Source organism: Armigeres subalbatus, unplaced genomic scaffold (assembly GCF_024139115.2).
Source record: "Armigeres subalbatus isolate Guangzhou_Male unplaced genomic scaffold, GZ_Asu_2 Contig1310, whole genome shotgun sequence".
Taxonomy (NCBI): Eukaryota; Metazoa; Arthropoda; class Insecta; order Diptera; family Culicidae; genus Armigeres; species Armigeres subalbatus.
In genome coordinates, this window is record NW_026942078.1 from 505,934 (window position 1) to 529,063 (window position 23,130).

A 23,130-nucleotide genomic window follows, 5' to 3' on the forward strand; every position below is an offset into this window, starting at 1 on the left:
AACTGTTCTCTCATGAAGCTACCTTCCTCGGGAGTGTATCTGGTGCTAAAGCATCGGTTCTCATCTTCATTGCTTCATTCATCCAAGCCCTGAATAGGGTAGAACAACCTATCACCGTGTCAAAACAAAATTGATTTAAAAAAAATAATTAAAAAAGCGATGCTTTGATCTCCAGAATTCCCCAAAAAATAACCAAAATAAGGCTGATAAAATCGGATAAAAATTGCCATAGTTATGATTATTTTTATGACAGTCTAAACTTGATGGCCATCTTAAAGGCCTTTATGCGACCTCTAAACTTCAATATTTTGACCTCAAACTCAGACGAGAGAAAATTTGTGAACGATTCCAGGAGGCCATTCCGTTGGAAACCGGCTGAACATCTTTATTTAAACACAGTGTTGACCCGATTTTGTCCCGCCAAAAAAATTTGAAAATTTGAGTCATTCTTTTAATCTCCGTGAATAATACCGCAAACAACATTGATTTTCGTGAAGTAACATTCACCGCCTGTAGTTTATAATAAGAAGTCAAGAAGAAGTACCTGGGAAGGATTCTGTAAGCAATTTCGACAAGAAATAACTTAAAAAATCACGCATTTTGTTTTTCCAATGCATAAAATTATTCATATTTGAAGAATGAATTAAAAAATTGGAAATATTTTTTTTTCGATTTTGTCACATACCCTGTTTTATCATCCCAAAATTCTCCAAGGGGGTGATAAAATCGGAATATTAATGTATTTTCGATGAAACGGGCTGTGTGGGCGTATTATGTACAATCAATATCATCTCATTATCAAAAATTTGTACGAGTACTCATGGGCGTTTTTTGGCTGTTGGAAGTTCGATAAAATTTATTATATTGTTCCAAAAGTTCGATGGAAAACATTTATTATAAAAAAATACAACTTATTTTTATTAGTTTTTGTTGCCCTTTTATACCTTCACCATTTGTATACACTAATAAGTGTAAGTATTTGTAAACTACGTAACACTAAATTAGACAATGTTCAGCCCCCTTCAACTCCTAAAGCGTTACGTAATTTGCAAATGGACCCAACTACCATACATGATACATAAAATCACCAAGCATTCCAAACTGTTAGGAAAATCCGATACCCGTTTTAAAATTATTATCAAAACCTTACCCCAGCAGAAAACAAAAGCAGGAAACAAGTTTAAGGCGGCATAAAAATATCCTAATTCTACTCTACTTTTTATTATTTTCATACTACTCAAGTATATATAAACACCTTCATATGTGTATTTACAAAGTGAGGCATTTCAGAGAACCCTAATAAGACAAACATAGTTACAGATCAGAAGAATAGAAATTGAATGTTTCTGCTACTCAAAGTACATTACTTATGACACTATCAAAACAAGACAACTAAAAATGATACTCGACTTTCATTATTACAATCTAATTATGCTGTCCATATTGAGATGGAAATTTCCAAACCACCATAAAGAGTTTCCAAAATGTGTTATGTTGGACCACCGCGTTGCCTCATGCTTTCTCCATCTCGGGAAAGTTTCTTTGGTCGGATGAAGTAGAAGTCACTACCACTATACTGAAATTTAGTATTCGACCGAATGGTATTACTCTACCGATATCATGAGAGAAAGATTCCACACACCGAATTTCTGCGAACGTTCGTCTATGTGTGATACCGACTTATCATCTAGCCACGTGTTAGCGAACTCCGCTCTCCACTGTTACTAGGAAGGGGGGTGTGTTACTGACGCTCAACCAAAGATTATTTACTCAAGAAGAAATCCACTATATAAACCCTCTAGCCAAAGAGTTCAGCTCCCGCCCCAGAAAGGGGCGGCAACCTTTTGGATGTTTTACAAAATCTCGCACCTGTTGCGGTCGTAGAAGACGAAGCGCCGGTGGACGCCGATCCGTTCAGCTGCTCGCGGACCTGCTGGCGCAGTCGTTCGGTCTTGGTAAGGCGCGAAACCCGCCCGGCCGTGTTGAGCTGGGACATGCTCTTGGAGGTGTCCAACCGACCGGCACCCATCATCATCGAGTCGCCCAGCGATGAGTTGAAGGAAGATTTCCGACCGGGGCGCCCGGCCGAGTGCGGGGACTCCTGCGATGGGTGTCGGTACTTGGACGAGGACGGACTGGCCAGCTGGGACATGCTGCGGGACATGCGCTTACTACTGGCGCCGCCGTCCGCCGTTGGGGACGCCCGGGACGAGGACAGGGACAGCCGGGTCAGGTTCTCCAGCTCGTGGGCCTGGCGGCGTTCGCGTTCGATGATTGCACTGATGTGTTCGCCGTTGCGGCGACGAGGCTGTGCCAGCTGGTCCAGGCGTGTCATCGAGAAGGCTCGACCTGCGCAGGTGCGTGTGTAATGGAGTGTGTTTCGCGTGTTCGAAGGTTTGTGTTTCGGTCGTTTTTGAGGTTATGTAGAGCAAGCGCGCGAGTTTTTCGCAGTCAAACCAAATCACGATGCAAAAAGAAGATCAGAAATCAAGAACGTGAGATATTTTCGGCTGTATTTCATGCATTGGTATCGAAGGGATGGGTAACTACTACTGGGTAAGGAATAAGATAAGGGTGGTACTAAACTTTAGCTAACTCTTCAAATGCTTCAAGGGATCATACAATCAGGAAAAATATAAATTCCAAAGAGATACTATTCGAATGAGATTCTGTTGCTTTCATTCGAACATCGGATTCTGAATCCCAGGGATACACAATCTTTTTTTGTATGTAAATCACTAATGAATTCACTCCTGCTGAATCCTAGCGAGTTGAATCCCAGTGGTGTTCCTTCATAATCGCAGCTCCCTTCCTGCTGAGTTTCAGCGAGAGGCCTATGGACTTGATTTCAAAATAACTCTTAATTATAGTTGGATTCCTTTTAAAGTTAAGGAAGATTGAATTAAAGGAATTCAGGTTCTGGCTATATTATTCCTTGTACCATTTGAAGAACGCTTATTAGAGAAGGTAGTAGAGTACGGGACATAACTAAAAATAACTTATTCAAAAGACAATAACATTCATGCGTACAGCGCACTAAACAAGTTTAACGAACACAGACAACACACTACGAACTATAACTTTCAGCAAAAACAACATTGACACAACGATTAAAAATAAAAATGTAGATAAGGTCTAAAGAAATTATGTAATAAAGTAAATATCTGCTATTTCTACGAAATGAGTCTTCGTTTGGCGATAATTGTTAAAACGATTCTGCGGATCTGAAATCTTATGTAAGTATGCGAATGAATGATTACAATCTTTCGATTTTTTTTTGTTAGCCAATCGGGGAGGGGGTCGGGGTTATGAGTTAAAAGTTCAAAACAAACAAAAATTCGGTAATGCGGGACTGAAAGTAGTTAAAATATGCATGTGAAACAAATAAACGAAGAATACTACCTGGTGTTCTGGGGGTGTGAGTGCCGAGAGATGATCTAGAGCTATCGCGAGGACTAGGAATGGTGGGCATAAGATCGGTTTTGCGACGATTGACGGTACGCTGGTAGCTCATGTCAGCCGAATCGTCTGTGTGCGGCCCGCGGTCACACGTGACAGACATTCGCCGTGGACCGTTCGTTCGGTTTCGGTTTCGGTTCGGAAGAAGAAGGGACAGTGGAGAAACAGCAAAGTCGCGCATGTGTTTGTGTGGTAATTCATTTGGGGTTTCATGTTTTGTTTTGATCAGATAATGATTATTGGATTGATTCGATTTGTTTTGGGCGTCGACGACGGGAAAAAAGAGAAGAGAAAAAAGAAGAAAAATGTATTTATTCGAATTTTGAACTGCTTTGAAGAAAAGAAAATTGAGAAAAAAAATCGGTTGAATTTCTAAGAGCAAAACAAACGGAACTCATCAAATTTGTTAGGAGTAAAATTTTCCAAACAAAAATGGCAACAGACAAAAAGCTTGAGTTATGTTTTGATTTGGTTTGTATGGGGAATCTTAGTGGAATGTTACGAAAGCAAACGACAATCGGTTCGTTATGGTAGGAAACTGTTCAAACAAAAAAGGCGTGGTTTATGAGGAACCGGGAACGAGATATTCAAAAGAGGATACGGTGAGTGGACGATGGTGAGCGGAAATCACGAGCGTTCATGAACGAGTTATGTGTTGGACACTACATACACATGCCCACGAGAGTAACTACCGCAGAGGACGGGATATTAAACGAGATCACATGCGAAGGCTTTCTCGAAGTTGTAAGAGAATGTTATATGTTCATATCTTTGAAGTACTAGAATAATTAATTGAATTATTTCTTTAAAATTATCCTATTTAGCAACACATTGAAATTAATCTCTTTTTCTAGGTCAAAGTCGTTATGAAAGCATAGGATGTAACGTTGGATGATGTCAATTATCCAGCGAAAATAGATTGTTATGTAGGAATTTAAGCAAACAAAATCGGATTGATCTCCCGTGGCTTATTTAAACAATTTCCCGTGGAGATTCGAATTAATTTCCAGAAAAAGCTCGGAATAGTTTCCCAAGAAAATGCAAAAAAAAAATCCCGAAATAGTTTCCCGTAAAAATTTAAAATAATTTCCCGTGGAAATGCGGAAAAATATCTCGTGAAAATTAAAAAAAAAAGTTCCAGTGGAAGTGGGGCTGGGTCGGCCACACTCTACGTAGGGGCGGAAACGAAATCTGTAAACAAGCATTAAACTGGAACCCAGCGGGACATCGCAGCAGCAGCAAACCCAGAGGCTCATGGCGGCGAAGCCTCAATAAAGAAATAAAAGAAGTCGACCGAAATCTAACCTGGCAACAAGTTAAAGCGACAGCCGGGCAACGCTCAGGATGGAGATCTTTCAAGTCGGCCCTTTGCACCACCGGGAGTGTACAGGATCCATAAGTAAGTAAGTGGAAAATTGGGAAAAAAATCCGTGAAAATTCGGAATAACATCCCGTGGAAATTCGGAAAAGTGAAATTCGTTGAAATTCCAAAAAAATCCCCGTGTAAATTTGAAATAGTTTTGCTTGTGCTTTAGTAAGAGTTTCCACCATTGTAGTAAGGGCTTCTTTTCTAAGTTGTCTTGTGTTTCAAGAGTAATGAAGATGAAATAAGAGGAAAACTAAACCGTACATCTCACTGGTCACTTCTTATTTCTTACTACTCACTTCTTATTTCGCTCTTTTCTTTTCTCATTTCTTACTTTTCACTTCTCGTTTCTTACTTCTCACTTATCACTTCTTACTTCTCACTTCCTACTCCTTACTTTTTACTTCTCACTTCTCACTTCCCATTATTCACTTCTCACTTCTCCTTTATCAATTCTCACTTTTCACTTCTCATTTCTTACTTCTCACTTTTCACTTCATACTTCACACTTTTTACTTCGCACTTCTCATTACTCACTTCTCACTTCGCGCTTCCCACTTCGCTTCTTACTCCTCACTTTTTGCTTCTCACTTCGCAGTTTTCCTTTCTCATTTCATACTTCTCACTTTTCACTTCTTACTTCGCACTTCTTTCTTCTCACTCCGCACTTCTCATTCCTCATTTCTCGCTTAGCGCTTCTCAATTCACGCAATTCACTTCTCACTACTAACTTTTCACTTCTCACTTCGCACTTCTTAGTTCTCAATTTTCACTTATCACTTCTCACTTGTCACCTCTCACTTCTTACTTTTCATTTTTCACTTTCCACTTTTTTACTTCGCACTTCTTAATCCTCACTACGCACTTCTCCCTTCTCACTTCTAACTTCACGCTTGTCACTTCTCACTTCTTACTTCTTTTTGTATATATCTTTAATTAAGAGATTTTCGGCCCTTGACCGGTTAATCACTTCCTTACTTCTCACTACCAGCATTCGGCCAAATAGCCCGACACCGTTTATATCATGCATATGAACTGTTTCTGGCAGCGAGGGGAAAATGTATTGAAAAAAAAATACGGAGGGAACGTAGTATGCTGGATTCAAGGGACTTTGAATTTCATCGAGTAAGGAAAAATATCGATACAGAAAATCGAGTTAATGAGAGCTCACTGTAGTTTGTAAATTATTGAAGATATATGAAGATGTATAAAATCATATTTTAATAAGAGATTCTATTTTAGAATCAAATAAAGATTTATGACCCTGTTTTATTTTAAACAATATGTTTCAAAGTATTTGTACGTGAATTATTTGGACTATGAATTTAAAATCAATTATTCTAGTACTTCTTATTTGAATTATTATATGAACCATTTTCTATCGTTTAGTATACATATTTTCATTGACTACCTGCAAATTCGGCAATAAATTTATCTCATATAAAAAAAAGAAAATAGTAAAAACAGAAAAACTTGTATATAAGCAAATTTGTACGCAGGAAATAGAGAAAATATTCGAAAAACAAATACAGATTGAGAAAGAAGTAAGAGAAAGGATCACACACATGACAACAGAAAATAAACAAAAGCTAAACAACTGAAAAGCAAATATTATTGGCGGCCAGTATGCAGTAAAGCTTTCTCAGACAAAAATGAAAATGCAGATAAAGAAAAAATGAAGCGAAGACAGCGTATTTAACAAAACAAGACGGACGCCATTCCATTCCAGCAGAAGGACATTTCTGAGCACACCACGAGCGCACAATAGGCTCTCTGTTTGACAAAATTAAAAGACAAAAATCGTACAAACCACATTCAGCAAAAACAAATGAATGGATATATTGAAAAATTTACAAGGAAATGCCAAAAAGTTGCAACCAACAAGGTCAAAAACAGAATTAGTAAAAATGAAGATTTAAAAGAACGAAAACTTTGTGTGTGTTCGAAAACAAATAACACAAAAACAATAGTTGCTTCATGGGTGGTTGCAGTAGTAGAGTAGCATATGAAAGTAGAACACAATCGCAAAAAAAAACCAGGCGGGAGTACAAGCCGACTTTGGCGGCTTGTCCCCCACTGCAGTAGTGTCATTCAGTGTACCCTTTCTCATAGCGGCCGCCGCCGCCGCAGCCGCTCGTTCCGCCTTGGACGGGGCTCGTCGATGTTGATACTGGAGCCGGCCAGCGAGAGGGTCAACTTCTTCGGGCACTCGCTGGTGCTGGCCCAGTTGAACACCTCGTACATGGAGCTGGACATCCGTCGCATGTCTGCCGGGATGTGAACACGCGCGGGTGTGGTGTGCCGTGTCGTCGTTGACGGTGTGATGTGGTGCAAGATCCGCGCGCCGCGAGCCAAGTGCCAATTGTGAGGTGCAAACGAGTTACCGAGGGGAGGCACACGCGCACGCGTGAGCACGAGTGTTGCGTACGGTCGAGTGCCGCCGATTGTTGGGGTGTGTTCAGTGTGTTGGTGAGGTTTTATTTCCGTTTGTGGAACCGGTTAATTACACGGTTGGTTTTTTTTATTAGCACAGATTTGTGGTGTCGAAGATGGATTCGGGGAAAGAGAAAGAGAGAAAGATGTAGAAAAGTAGAAAAAGCCAATTTGTGAGAAAGGGGTTTCAGTTTTTCGCTGGTAAAGGTTAACACTTTTGTAAGGCAGAAATTTACGAACCATGGAACGAAGGGAGGTACAATGCAGTCTTAGATCGTTACATTGAATGATGCGTAAAAAGGTTATTGTTAACGAACTGGGGCTATATTGGATGATACGACTAAGGGGGCCTGGATTAGAACAAATGGAATCTAACGTAACTTAACTCATTCGGTAGCTAATGCAGATCGATTTGTCTAACTAACACTAATTAGATTCCATTCAAAATGTACTCCTTAAAGACCTACTTCTTACAGTTTATTATATAACAAATATTGTTTTGGTGACTCTAAACTGGTAGCTAAAGTTGGTAAAAAAAACGCAAACACATTTATTTTCTAAAAACTTATTCAACTCAACTTAACTCAAGTAAAACTCAATTCTAATAAGGAGTTAATACGAGAAATCCTGGCCGGCAAATTCTAGGAAAAAATGTGTGGGAAACTTCTAAAAATATGCCGAAAAGAACTCTTGGATAATTTTGCTTGCATTGTTAAATAAATAATACCATTTTCATTTCTCGGAAGCTGCTGAATATTAAAAATTATCGAAAGTCCAATGCAAATTGTTTTTATACCTAATACAATAATCTTTTCCATTCCAGCACAAATTCGCTTGAGCTATTGACAAAAATTGAAAAAAATAACTCATTTGGATTTAAATTCATAAGTTTTTTGAACTTGGAACTACACACACTTAATTTTTTTTACCGGGATCTCCGCAAAATGTTGAACTTTTACCAAGAATCGCACAACCGTGCCCCAGCAAACATGTTTTTTCCCGAGATTTTTGGATTTTTGCCGAGCTGCAAAAATAAAAACTGGGTTTGCATATTAAATAGAAAAAGCACCCTAATTAAGGAAAAAATCTTTTGAAAATTCAGTCGCAATGTGAATGTGATTCATTCGAAATCTTTCTCCTCCAGCCAAATTAGTGTTAAATAACATTAATGTCGTGACATTTTTTAAATTTCGCTCTCATAATAAATTCTGATTTGTAATAACTTCTGAAAAAAAGTTATTATCAAATTCGTTCCATAACACTTAATGACAGTTTTTAACAATGGTACTTGTTCAGAACTCATCCAGGACTCCGAGTTAAATTAATAAGCTATTCCATTCAAAAGCTATTTTGGATTCCGGGATGACTAAATTTCAACTAAATAGATTCTGTTAAAGAATTATTATGTAAAACCAATGAGACCTTTGAGAAAATCTATTTTCTTTCTCGATCACAAGGCGGCTGCAATCTGAAAGGCACACTTTGTTGAATTGTTAAAAAATAAATATATCACATCCCTAACACTGATTCATTTGAATCATCAAAAAAGATTCTGCTGAGTCTGTAAGAAAAGTTTTGATTTTTTGTCGGCTTCTTCAATATTTTACATCAAAAACGCCTGAATTTTTCAAAAATGTGGCAGGAACTCCTAAACGCTTATAAATTATGTTCTGAATCTATTTAGTGATTCTTTGCGGAATTAATTCAGAATGAAATCCATTTGGGTTCAACTAGGAATCCATTTGTTTTACTTTATTTAGGTCTTTGGCCGATGACATACTCACGCGTGTGCGTGCGCGAACGCGTCCAAGACAAAAGAATTCCTCTTGCTGATATTCTGCTTTACGAGTGCTTGGACGCGCTCCGCATCGCTCGACGCGTCAGTATGTCATCGCCCTTTAGTTCAACACCGTAACAATCGAATTACCTCAATTGAAATCCATCAAAAATGTGTTTGAAACTCAATGAGCATTCCATTTAAAGTTAACATCGTTGGGGAATCAATTCCGAAATCTAATTGATTGGAGACTTAGGGGCCCACACACGTTCCGACATGTTGTACAACTTTGGCTCCTCCCTCAGGAAATTTGGCTCGGTTGGAGTACCGTCGGACCGTGTGTGGGTAAATTGTACGACTTTTGAACAGTACAACTTGCCCACAGACGGTCCGTTTACTCCGATCGAATCAAATTTCCTAGGGGCGGAGCTGTACAACATGACGGAACGTGTATGCGGCCCGATATTTTGATGTAAAATTTAAAGAACTGACAAGTATTGCCGGAAAAGGAGTTATGTCTATTTATTTTACTATAGTAAACTTTGAGCTCAATTGACGTTTTCAATATTCATAAGAACTGATATTCTAGAAAAGCAAATGTGTTTGTGTTGTAGAATTTTTATTTACCAACCTCTTCTGATGCTAAAAAATCCTAAGATAGAACTTTGTTGAACTTAATCCTACGGACCTAAACAACGATGGAATCAACAATTACTACTGATAAAAATTATCGAAACTAAGCAAACGGAATTATCACAGTAATAAACGGGTAACGGTGGTGTGTCTTACTAACAAATCAAAATCTAACACAAACAATAAGCAAACTAAATTTTACAAAAATAAGTGAATCTAGTAACGACTAGATGATAAACCAAAAACAAAAACGGCGTAGTAGCATCGTGTGGGAAGACACGCAATACATTCGGACGAAAGGCAGGGAGTCCCGTTCAATACTCAATGCCGCGCGCGCACACCTTCAGCTCAGGAAAGACGACAACGGGGGAAAGTTGACGACGACAACGAATTACTGGGAATTCTGCCGCGGCAGGCACACATTCTTTTTGGCTAAACAAAAAACGCTAGAACAAGTAAAAACAACCTACCGTCGGTCGATCGGTCTAAACCACTAGCGGAGGTAGCACGTTTCTTGGAACTGCCATCGGTCAGTTCCCGTTCGGAACTGCGACGCGTCAGTGGTGCCCCCGTGTATGCCACATTCGTGATAGATGTCGCTCTAAAAATGTGCGAAACAAATTGTTATTCGAATATCATGTATTTTTGAAATCTAGACCACACTAACCTCCGGTTTGCCCAGAACGAGCTGCACATGCCGCTGTCGGTGGTGTCGATCATCCGTGGCGTCGACGAGCCAAAGGCGAACTGTATCGAGCTGCGCTCGTTGCGCCGTTTGCTTTCCATTCTCTGGTCCCGTTCCTGGTTCCGTTGCAGGATGTACTGTCGCCGTTCGTTGTCCGCTTCCTGTATCGCACGCCGTCGCTCCTCGGCCTGTGAGCGCCGGTCGTTTTCCCGCCGCCTAAGGTCCTCCATTCGACGGCGCCGTTCCTCTTCTTTCTGTTCCCGGTATTTCTGCGTGGCCAGTGCTTGTGCCTTGATTTCCTCTAGCTTTCGCTGCCGTTCCTCATTCTGGCGTTCTTTGATCTGCTTTATCCGCTCCTCGCGTTCTTTCTGCAGGTCTGTAGGATGGGAAGAAAAGCGCGGAATATGTGAGAGATTATAAGGAGCATACAATATTTGCTTTCTGATTATCATAAAACAACATGACCACTTCAAAGATGTTAATGGAGTATTTGTTAGTTTCTACAATGTTATACGTCTACATACACATTTTAAGTTAATTTTAACCTGTTACTATTACTTGCATTGCATTCTAGTTGCATGTACTGAACTAGAGTTATGTAATCGTTTCAATGGTACAACATTCAAAGAACATAATTTTAGCATAGCACAGTTTACTTCGTAGATTACACACTAGTGATACTCTTGTTTTTTTTAAATCTCTATTCAGATTGCCTTAAAAAATCAAGGTGAGTGTGAACCTTAATTTCTAGACAAAAATTACAAAAGCATGTAGATTACTACTCCTGGCCACGCCCATCTTCACCGAAACTTGGTAGGGAAAGGAAGTGTTTATAAAGTACATACTTAATAAGGGCCCCCGACTCAGCGACACGCTCATAAGTGAAACCTAAACCCTTTAACTAGTCCGTATCCCCCGGCCCACAATTAGAGATACATTAGAGGGGAACAATGGAGAAGGTTCACACTTATGTTAACGCAGAAAAAATTATAAAACACATTACAACGACTTCTAGGTGGTTATCTCACCACCAGTCAATCTCAAGACATGAAAGGGACTTAACGGTCTCTATCACTAACTTACGCAGGCGAAGAGCATCTCGGCAACAACCAACGTGCATGAAACGCAATGATCGCGACATGACCCCATGAGCTAAGTGGTCATAGCATCAAAATAGCCTCTACTGCAGCTGTTGGTTTGTTCGTGACGCCTCCGCAGCTTCGACCCGATCTTCTGGGCTTCCGTATTCACCACATTCCCGATATTCTCATCCCGAAACAATCTTTCAGTGTCCGGGGGCATGTCCATGCCGCTGACAAGCAACATGTCATTTCGTTCAACATCACATGTCCCGCCGATTCTACTACGCCTACGCGTTCCGGGCACTCCACAGATTCTGCAAACCAGAACCTATGCAAGCACTTTTTCAAACAGTCGTGTTCAGACAACACCTGTGTAATGTGATCTGTACGACGCATCGGAAATCAGTCGGTGGGTCCAGCGACCTTTGACTGCAGATTCCCTTGCTCTTTGCCATTTCAGCAGCGAAGCAGCTCTCTTGATACGTTGGACTTACACCGAGTCCTTATCGTTGAAACACTCCACTCCACTGTATGTCTATCGACATCATCCCAGAAATGACGCACACCGCCTCATATGATATGGTGCGGCATGCGCTAGCGACCCGCAAACACATTAGCCGGTGTTCTCTGATTAATTTCTTAAAATTGTACTCAGCTACTAGTGTTTTGAACCATGCGGGTACACCATATAGGATCATATATAGATAATGCTACTCCCGCAATAAGTCTACTTTGCAGTTCGAAACAGCAACACGGTCGTGTGTTATTTATTTATTTATCATGGGAGACTCGGTGATCGACGCAGTCGGTGGAAAGGTCCGAAACGCACTGGGAAAACTTCCTGTTATCAAATAACGTGGACTCGTCAATGACAAACCCGGATAAAAAGTGAAAAAAACAGCAACTACAACCAGAGCGGAGCGAGGCCTACCTGTCTTTTTGGTAGAAAGCGACCCACCGGATTTACATCCGAATATTCGTCAGCTGATAGCCAAAGGGTTAAAAAGCACCTTCCGTCTCTGCAACGAGAGAATCAATGTGAAGCCGGCAAACAAAGGATCACCAGAAATCGGTGCATGTGTATCCTGCAGGTGAAGAAATACCCGAGCAGACAAAAATAGCTCAATAATATCAAATATTGATTAGATAGCAAAATGAGATATGGACACGATTGATATAGACGAATTCCACGCAGAATGACACACCGATCAAACTTGATGATAGTTGATTCGATTGAAACTTGTCACATATTTTCGGTATTGGAGATAGATTATTTTAAACTAATTTAAGAAAAATTCGACCCTCGAGTAATTTATGAAAAGGTCGAATGTGTTTTCGAATAAATTAATTTTCGATATTCAAATTAAAAAATTGAAATATCTCAAAAACCCATATTTATATTTTCACCAAATTCTTACCACAAAAACTTGACTTCAAAATATACATTTAAACGACATCAATCGACATCAATAACAAAAGTTTTAGTGGAAGCTATCCCAAGCAGCACAAATTGTTTCACTACTGAACATTTAACTGTGTTGCAACTATTCGGAAAGAAACAATCTTTGCGAATGTGCCATCAAATATAACTCTCTTGCAATCTAAAAAGCGCAAGAGGTGGAGCCTACGGAAACATCCTTCTATTGCAGTAAAATTGCAATATTGTTGCAAAATACTACAGCGAAAAAAAATAAAATAAAAATATAAAACTGGATTCGATTCATGGATCTTGTGATTGATAGTCCTTCACTCTACCACAGCACCATTTAACACTTCGAAGGGAAGGCATGTTGACTCACCATAAAAACCATACGATTATGAAGTTTTGACACGGGTTTTCTGTTACTTGATTGCACCATCACAGGAAAAAAATGTAAGTTTTCAAAACGTTGAACGATGCTAAATTAAACATGAAGACACATGCAACTTATCTGCAACTTAATTTAAACAAACAATTAAATTTTGAAAGACGCATTGAAGTTACATGGTAAAAAATATGCAACCTAATGATTTTGTTTCGTTTTTGCAACATGAAGTGCAGTATTCTTTGTTTGTTTGTTTCCAAATGTCAAACACGTACTGCATTGTAATTTTAATGAAACATTGAAACGTTTTTGACATCTTGATGCAACTTTTTCGTGCTTTGATGTTTTTCCAATGCCTTTAATGAAACTGAATAGAAACAAAGTGCTTTTAGGAAGATGTTGCGTGTGCTACTTGGGATGTATTTTGGCCTTGTTTTTGAAACATTGACTATTTACAGGCATTGCATTTTATCCCATCATTCGATCTTCTGCAATTATCAATTTATAACCTCTCAGGTGTGAAGAATGGGCGGGTTGTCATTGGCGATAACTTTTAAAATTTTGAAATCAATTGATAATATACACAAAATTACCATCCTAATGTAAACCTTACCAAAACCAATTTAATTTTAACAATGAAGTTCACTATGATGTTTAACATTGTTTTTTGATGTTATGCTTTTCAAAAAGTAACGGTAAACGAGATAAAATTATCGAACAATTCTCACTCGCTAACGAGTTTTTATTAATTGATTATTTGGATATGCTATCCATCCCATCCCTGCGTGTGTTATAAATAGATAATGCGATGAAAACGTATTTTTGACCAGTTTACTTTCATACCACAATATTATAACAACATTAATTATGTTTATTATTTCCGAAATTGTCTAAATTTTTCTTTGAGCACTGATATTGGGGAGATAATTGTCTTCAATATAACTTGAACGTCGTTTGGCCATAGTTGGTGTCCATTCAAAATCAATTTTCAGATTTCCGATTTTTCCCGGTTGAAGATACTGACACTAAAAATTTCATATTACCAGATTTTATTAGAACGTCATCTTTTATTTATAATAATATATATCATGACAAAGGGCCAAATAAATTATTCAAGCTTATTATATCTGAAACGGAATAGATTAGAATTGACAATAAATTCGTCCAACAGTTCCAGATTATGCTTGAGATTTTTCAAAATAAAAAAAATATGTAAAAGTTGCAATAAAAAATTCCCCACAAGTATTTCTTGAAGTGACTCAAACACAATTTCCACTCTTAATACAAGATTTGATTCACCTTCAATGTTCCCCGAATAATTACACTAAAATAAGAAGAATTTCTAAACAAAATCTTTACAGCATTTTTACAGGATTGACTAAAGAAAAACCAAAAATTCTTTAAATTTTATAATTTTTAAAAACTCTAACAGTTAAAGTTACTCCGCAGTAATAGTCTGCTTTCAAATCCTTTTGATTCACAAGTGAAACTGGTTCCTCTGAAAGGAATTTGTTGTAAACTTTTGTAGCACACAGATCGTCATGATATTTTTCAATAAGTTACATTGAGAATTTAATTGCTCAAGAAAATCCACTAAGTTTTGAATTATGAATTCTTCTGGGAAAAATCTATATAAATTGTAGGTACAAAAAAAATCATTTGAAAGTTTATTTCTAAGAGTTATTCTACCGCGAGGAAGTCACTTTTAACCTATTGGTTAGTCAGCTGGAAATAGCCAGGAACTCAAGTCAGTCCTCTACACCACCCAGGTTGGTTCTGGGCCCGTAGGTAACCACGAGTTGCTCCTGGGACTCCTTTAGAACATTGGCGTGATTCACTTGTGTATGTGTCATGGCTAAGGATTTTGAGAACTTTCGAAAAACATCTCAAAATAAAGAAAATAAATTCAAGACCCATATACTGCCGTTATACGCATAAATGTCCCATGTACATAGGAAATCCCAGCAAACATGGGACACATATGCATATGGCTTAGCATAGTGCGATTCAAAATAAAAAAAATATACTTTCGATTAAAGTAAGATTAATTTTAATAAGCATATTGTATCATTATAACTGATAAGTTGAAAAAACAAGGTTGAGTGACTTACATTGACTGTATGATATACCATAGAAAAAATACTAAAACATCACAAACAAAAAAAATCGGTCATAACTGTTGCAAAGAATGTTCGTCTATTTGATCCATATTGAATTTTCCGGTTGGTGGGTTGATTTCCCGGATTTTTTACGGCTTTTTTCCGGTCAAGTCAGATTTCCGGTTTTCCCGACTGGACGAACATCCTGTCATAGTGCCGTTTTTGTTCCAAATAATTATATCAACGTTTGTTATAATATTGATATAAATGTATCAGTCTCTGTTATAATTTTGTTGGGGCTTGGGTGATTTTTGTTATAAATTATTTTAACAACCAATCAGCCAAATTTATAACATACTTTGTTACGGTATTTTTTCTGAAATAAATAACTCTCCTTGTTAAAATTTTGTTATGGAGTACTGATCGGGTACGGGGAACATCGCTGAGCTACCGATGCACATAGGCGTATTTCACCATTCTAGCCGGAATAAAGTTAAATTTTCAAAATTGTCCTAGAGCAGTCAAAATATGCCTCAAACTTCTCTGAGTAGTAGACGAGCGACTCCTAGTACTAGGTTTTCTATTTAGATTTAATGTTTTATTACTACACTTCTAGAAAGTTAGAGGTTTTTCGTTGAGGAAATTAAGGTCACTCCTGACGGAATCCAAGTTTCAAAGTGCTCGCGTTTTCGGGGGCACACAACTCGATACGGAAGCAACGCACAACTGCCATTTTTATCTTTTCACGCATGCTGCGACGCAGCAAAACTAAATCGACAAAAATGACAGTTGTGCGTTGTTTCCGTATCGACTGGTGTGCCCCCGAAAACGCGAGCACTTTGAAACTTGGATTCCGTCAGGAGTGACCTTAACGGTTTTCTCTGTTGAATTTGATTACGTTCGGTATGTTCTATTGTGGTCAAACATTTGTCACAGTAATCCACAGATCAGTACATACCATGAAAAAGTAGACAAAATAGTATCATGTAAACATATTTTTGACAAGAATGAATGGTTCTGAACAGAAACAATACAAAAAAAAATACAAAAGAGTAATTCGAAGTCCATTTTCGAGCTGAAACTAGTTAATGTTACTCATATTTTCAATAAGCATAAAACACTTAGTCGATGATATTCGGTAATATTTCAGTATAGAGAGGACGCATGTATTGTATATCTATATTTTAGGATCCCGAAGAAAAATCTTGCGCAAATTTGCGCCATTTTGAAAGCGGGTGTTTTTAGTTTGGTACTGTATTTAAGGCATTTATGGCCTATATCATACATTCAACCTTCCTATGAAAAGAGGAAGAGTCATAGAGCAATTTCCATGACACCATCTTTTATTTCTATATTTCCCCTTGCAAACACATAGAGTTGAGCTGATTTCGGTAGAAGCGTTGACGAGATCGAATTAGGGGAAACCGCCAAATGTTGAACGGCTAAAATTCTTGCCTATTGTTGAACGCCCATAAGAAATGCACGTGCGTTCAACAATAGGCGAAGAAATTAGCCGTTCAACATTTGGCGAATTACCCTAATTGAAATTACACATGTTTTTCAAGGTTTCAAAAGGTGAATCACATGGGCCAAAAAGTGAAAATCAAGAAAACTGATTTTTCAGCTAAATTATCATCACAGTATCATAAAATGAGGTGAAACATAGTAGTTTGAGAGATGAAATAATTTATTCCGGCTAGATTGCGAAAATACCCCTATGTGCGATGCCCACAAGATCGCTAGTCATGACAGGTGTATGCTTTGACATGAGGCCTTGGTTAGTTTAGAATTTGGCCGCTACGTGGTGGTATTTACGAAATCATCATTTATGACTACACAAGATATTCCGATAAATGGAATATTCTACATTGTCAATATTGTTGTCGTAAAAAAATGCCATTTGTAAAAATAATGCTTTTAGCCAAGTTCGTCAGGCGAGATTGGACTGAAGTAATATTTTTTTTACAAATATGTGCCGCTAATGTTCTTGCAATATTCTTGTATGTGAGCAGATCTCCCGGAAATAAGTTTTTTTTTCAAGGTTTAAAATTTTGATTTTTTTTATTTTCCTGAAAGTTTGGATATACATTTTTTATGATCAAAAAACATAATTTGCATAATTAGTTTACCATTTTGACTCTAGCCTATGTCTCGACAAGGGCCTAAGCAAAAATATATAACTTAAAAATGGCTTGTCCGATCGTTTTGTTGTCTTCGGCAAAGATTTAAGTAATCAATGGGGCTATATGAAAAAACGGATTTCCGGATAAACTGACACGGTTCAAAGCGACGATGGATCGGGTGATGTGCGTAGTTGAGTTTCAGGGGCATTCCCGAGTTCCTTCGAAACCCACAGAGGGTTACGGCAAGGTGATGGTCTTTCGTGTCTGCTATTCAACATCGCTTTGGAAGGGGATACGAAGAGCAGGGATTAACACGAGTGGTACATTTTTCAAATAAGTCCGTCCAGCCGACGACATAGACAAGGAATGTAATTGTCGCTTAAAAATGCAAAAAACAAGCAACAAAAGAGAATAGCGATAACTCTTTGCCCTCATCTGCTGAGGATAAAGACAATGTTGCGTTCCGTTTTATTTGCAACAAACATGGAGAGGAAATTGTTGTGAACTTTTCAAACTGCGATAACTTGTATATTTCAGAAGTAAAACACAATTCATCACTTGTCATAAGACGAGACGATTTCGAGTCGAGTCGAGTCAAGTACGAGACACTGAAGACGGCCTTACTGTTGAGGTCGAAATACGTATCTGTCAAGATACAATTAAGTGGTGGAATTCAATGGGATTGTATTAACTCGTCTTATGACAAGTGAAGACATTCCACTAAAAAGCTCAAAATAATTTTCTTATCAAAACACAAATCATGTCAACAGATGGTTAAGTTTATGTCTGAACATTGACAGCTGATATTTATTTAACAGAAAGCATCATCAAAAACCGACTACTTCTCAAAATGCGCGGCAGGCGATCATTGTCCTATTCTGTTGCAGTTTGGGACAAACGCTTATTGCGAGTTGAGATTGTCCCAACATTTACAAGAGAGGACAATGTTGTTGTCATTGGCAATGTTGTTATTTTACATTCCTTGGACATAGATATTATGGCACGTAACTTTGAGAAGATGAAGGAAGCCTACATCAGACTGCCAAGCGGATCGGACTAGTCATCAACACGTCGAAGACGAAGTACATGATAGGAAGAGGCTCAAGAGAAGACAATGTGAGCCACCCACCGCGAGTTGGCATCGGTGGTGACGAAATCGAGGTGGTAGAAGAATTTGTGTACTTGGGCTCACTGGTGACTGCCGAAAATGATGCCAGCAGAGAAATTCGGAGACGCATAGTGGCTGTAAATCGTACATACTTTGGACTCCGCAAGACGCTCCGATCGAATAGAGTTCGCCGCCGTACCAAACTGACAATCTACAAAACGCTCATTAGGCCGGTAGCCCTCTACGGACACGAGACCTGGACGATGCTCGTGGAGGACCAACGCGCACTCGGAGTTTTTGAAAGGAAAGTACTGCGTACCATCTATGGTGGGGTGCAGATGGCGGACGGTACGTGGAGGAGGCGAATGAACCACGAGTTGCATTAGCTGTTGGGAGAAGCATCCATCGTTCACACCGCGAAAATCGGACGACTGCGGTGGACCGGGCACGTAGCCAGAGTGTCGGACAATAACCCGGTGAAAATGGTTCTCGACAACGATCCGACGGGCACAAGAAGGAATAATAATAATATCAGGGAATCAATATTCGAGCAACGCCTAACAATATACTCTTTGTCATCAACAGAGTTTGTTACTGACAAACGCACCTAGCGACAAATCTTTATTAGAACCCGAACACAATATGACAAGAATCATTTGCCTTGCATGCTCTGATATCTCCGAAAATACGCTGCTAATTTTGTAATCATTGTTCGATTCTCGAATATTTCCATAAAAGCAAGAAACTATGATAGCATAAAACCGAAATTTTCGCTTGAAATAATGCAAAATAACGGGATGAAAAGTTAGCAACAAGATTGTCTTCTTTTTTGTTGCTGACAAAAATTTTCGGATCTTTGTCATTATTATCTCCGACAAAAACAAAGCTTTGTCGTTGGTTCTCTTTTGTCGCTTGTTTCGCAGGCGCATTTCAAAAAAATTGATTCCCTGAATAATATGAAATAATATGAAAAAAAAATCTACACAGTGAATAAAAATTATGCCTTCGATTTCACAGAGAATTGCTCATGTGTGAAATATTGATCTCGTGTGAGGTCCTTCGCACCTACACTTAAGTTATATTCAGCAAAGATGTTCAGGATATACAGGACTATTAAGCGGTGATCAGTATAATGAGTACTTCTTCCAAGACTTGGTGCTAGCTATCAGTTATAGTTGAGTATATTGTTCCATGTAAAATCTGCTATATTATGGTGCGTAGTATTTTTAGCAAACTTGAATGTTGCGGAATGAACCTCCAAATTATTTTTTGTATTCAGCTTCTTTCAGTAATGTAAATAACAGAATGCGTTTATAGTATATGTTCATGGATATCCAAGAAGTCTATGGCGTTCAAGCCTTTCGGTCTACACGCGTAACCAAAGATCAGCCAGCCTCTTTCAAATATGATACATGCCCATAGTAATATTAAGATTAGAATGCGAACATTTATGTACACTGTACAGTCTATTGCTAAGCTTTACAGAATTTGCGGATCTTTACGAAACTTTCTGGATCTTCATGAATCTACTGGAGCACTGGTTACACTTGTATATCTTAAGGCCTGAGTCCTAGAACGTTCGTACAACCTTTCTGTATTTCGTTGATTTCCTTGACGGGTTCAGATGCTGTACCCATTAAAAAAATCTCCCAAACAATTTTTTTTACGCTTGTAAATGCAAAGGCCTATCACAGACAAACAGACATAACACTTGTCAAATTTCCATCGTTCACTGATTTACTGGTCAATTCAAATAATCATAAGTTGGCCAATCGGACACTAGTGGCGCTCGCATCGGATTTGCTCGAGTTTGACATCTGCTCGCTACCGCCATCTGGTTCGGGATTTGCCCAACTAACTGAAATCAACAGATGTCGTTAGTGTTTAAATAACGACGAATTTGATGAGTGAATGTTCAATGTATTATGTCTGTTTGTCTGTGGGCCTATATTCAATGCATACTCAATTTTTTATACCGGGATTTCAGCAAAATGTTGAGCTTTTACCGAGATTCGCACAGCCATGCCCCAGCAAACATGATTTTTGCCAAGATTTCTGTCAAAGTTGCTGAAAATCTTTACATTTTATAATACAATCTAAAAAGGAACAATTATCTCGTTACATTTTATAATACAAAAGAAAAGCATCGCTAGGTGGTTTATTCTGGGTTTCTAATATGAATTCTACACGTCTGTGTTACACTGGGTCGCTTTTTACGCGGATGGATTTCATCAAATACTCGGGTCACCCCATTTCTCACAACTTTTTGAATACCACCTGGTAAAAAGCGACCCAATCTTCTTCCATGACTCTATTTTTCTATTTGGCCTGCTTTTCAATTTAGTATTCTATTCGCATTTTCTCAGTTATTTATTGAAAGCTTTTTTATGCCCGCCATTGCATGGGTGCGGAGAAAGTTTCCAACCAGAAAACATCCTAGATCGGACCAGGAATCAAACTCACCATCTCCGGATTGGCAATCCTTTGCATGCACATAAAGGGAATGCCAAGAAGAACGTAAATTTTAACGATTTTATCGCCTAAATGTATGCCATCTCTATGACATTATGTTACTATTTATACGATTTAGTGGCATAATGTCATAGAAATTGCATACATTTTGGACGAATTTGTACGAAAGATCCATGTACGCCCAGAAAAGTGTAATTTTCCACGTCTTTATTTTTTACGCGCTGATTAGTTTTTTTTTCTGTGAAGGTTCATTACTCATGGAACTCGGAGACTTTAGAAATATTAATAAATAATAGACAGAATCATCGTTCTCGACCAGAGGTCGCATATACTGAAAATTTAATGTCTAGCATGAGATAACGGACTGAAGATTTACAAAAAACCCAATGGACCAGAGGAGAACTTTTTGCCTTACGAAAAGTATTCTCTTTAACTGGGGCGGGAATTGAACCCACACTTCACAGCATATGCGTCTAGACGATTGACGTTGCTAACCGAACGGCTACGAAGCCGAATGATCTGCAAATAGAGGTGTGCGCCGCCGCGTCACGCCACCGCCGCCGCCGACATTTTTGCATCAGCGTGCCGCCGTTTAAAATTTGCCACGCCGCTGATCTATAATTTTCCACGTCGATTAAAATTTTCAGTGGAAACTCCTAAGATTCATTGGATTTTCCGTATAAGCTCTCCGTAAAAACTAAGCGTGAAAATTGCGAAGGAGTTCCCGTTGAAATAAAAAAAATATGTTTGAAATTGAATTTTTGAACAGGAAAGAGTTCAGAAAAAAATATATATATAGCTCTTTTAGTGGAATGTATTCAACCGTCTAAGACGAATTAAGTACTTCCATCAGTGAACTGGTGGAATTAAATGGACAGTACTTAATTCGTCTTAGAGGAAAGAGTTGTTCGGCAGAAAGTCACAAGGCTGGAAGTTGTTACGCCGAATCGTTTAACCGAAAAGACTATTTGGTAGAAGCCTACCCGAGAAAAGCTTAAGAGCAAATCGATAACTTGTTTTAATGTTGTGAAATCATCGATTATGTTTACATATTTTGATATCTTTTTGGTTGTTCTAACGGTTCATCTTACTATCTTGCTGTGATATTGACATCAGATCAAAAACTATTTCTGCTGTCGATAGCAAAATAAGTACACAGTTTGATGTCATATCATTCAATTTAGTAATCTACAGCAACATGAGATCAAAATATGTAATCAATCATGATGATTTATATATATTTGAAAACAGTTGGAATTCCCAAAGAAATTTGTTTGGGATTTACATGAGAATTTCTTCAGAGTTTTTACGGGAAGTTGTTCCAAATTTCTGCAGGAAAATATTCGGAATATTTACGGAAAGTTCCTATTGAGTCTCTTTTGAGTATTCTTTAAAATTCATACAAAAAAATTTGACTACTGAAAGAGGTACATTAACGTTGACTTCCCCAATCTAAATTAATCAAGACGGTTATTTTTTTATCCTTTATTAGAGTGATTTTTTTTCGCTGGGAGATGTTCATCATTAAACGGCTAGTTTGGCATAGTCAACTTTAAACCATCGGAAAAATGCTCGGAATTTTTGAGGATTGTTTTTGGATTTCTCCAGAAAATTCTTTCTATTTTCGATAAAAAAATTCTTGGTAAGTTCCATTCCATTCCAATAAGACCGTAAGTGACAGGCGGTCAAGCTGGTAATTTGGCCGAAAAAGCCGTTTGCCCTAACAGGTCGTCTGGCCGAAACCATCGTTGCCTAAAAATGCCAATTTAGCAGAAATAGTTTGTTTGACAGAATGGGCCATTTGGCCAAATTTCGGCCATCGGCCAAATTTCAATGACTGAACCTCGTACTGAACGGATAATATGGTCAGAAATGGCCACTTGTTTGGCGAAATGGTGTTTTTGTCAATTGACCATTGAAACAAAATTCCTCTCTATTTTTAAGTCGATACTGGATTTTAGGCCAAAAGACATTTAGCAGGGTACCATTTAGCAAAACGATTGAAGGAAACTGTTATCAGATCAAAACTGATTTACCGAAAATGTAGTTTGGCCGAAAGCGATGTACAGCCAAAAGGAAAATTTGGGC

At 38.4% G+C, this 23,130-nt stretch overlaps 1 protein-coding gene across 1 annotated transcript in view; it reads right to left on the bottom strand.

Moving 5' to 3' along the window:
- LOC134202641 (capping protein inhibiting regulator of actin dynamics-like) overlaps window positions 1-23,130 on the bottom strand; it is a 288,173-nt gene that overhangs the window by 36,980 nt on the left and 228,063 nt on the right. Inside the window, 6 exon segments of the mRNA XM_062677656.1 lie at window positions 1,870-2,349; window positions 3,403-3,528; window positions 6,926-6,979; window positions 6,982-7,092; window positions 10,139-10,269; window positions 10,336-10,729. Of these exon segments, the coding sequence (XP_062533640.1) occupies window positions 1,870-2,349; window positions 3,403-3,528; window positions 6,926-6,979; window positions 6,982-7,092; window positions 10,139-10,269; window positions 10,336-10,729 (1,296 nt within the window).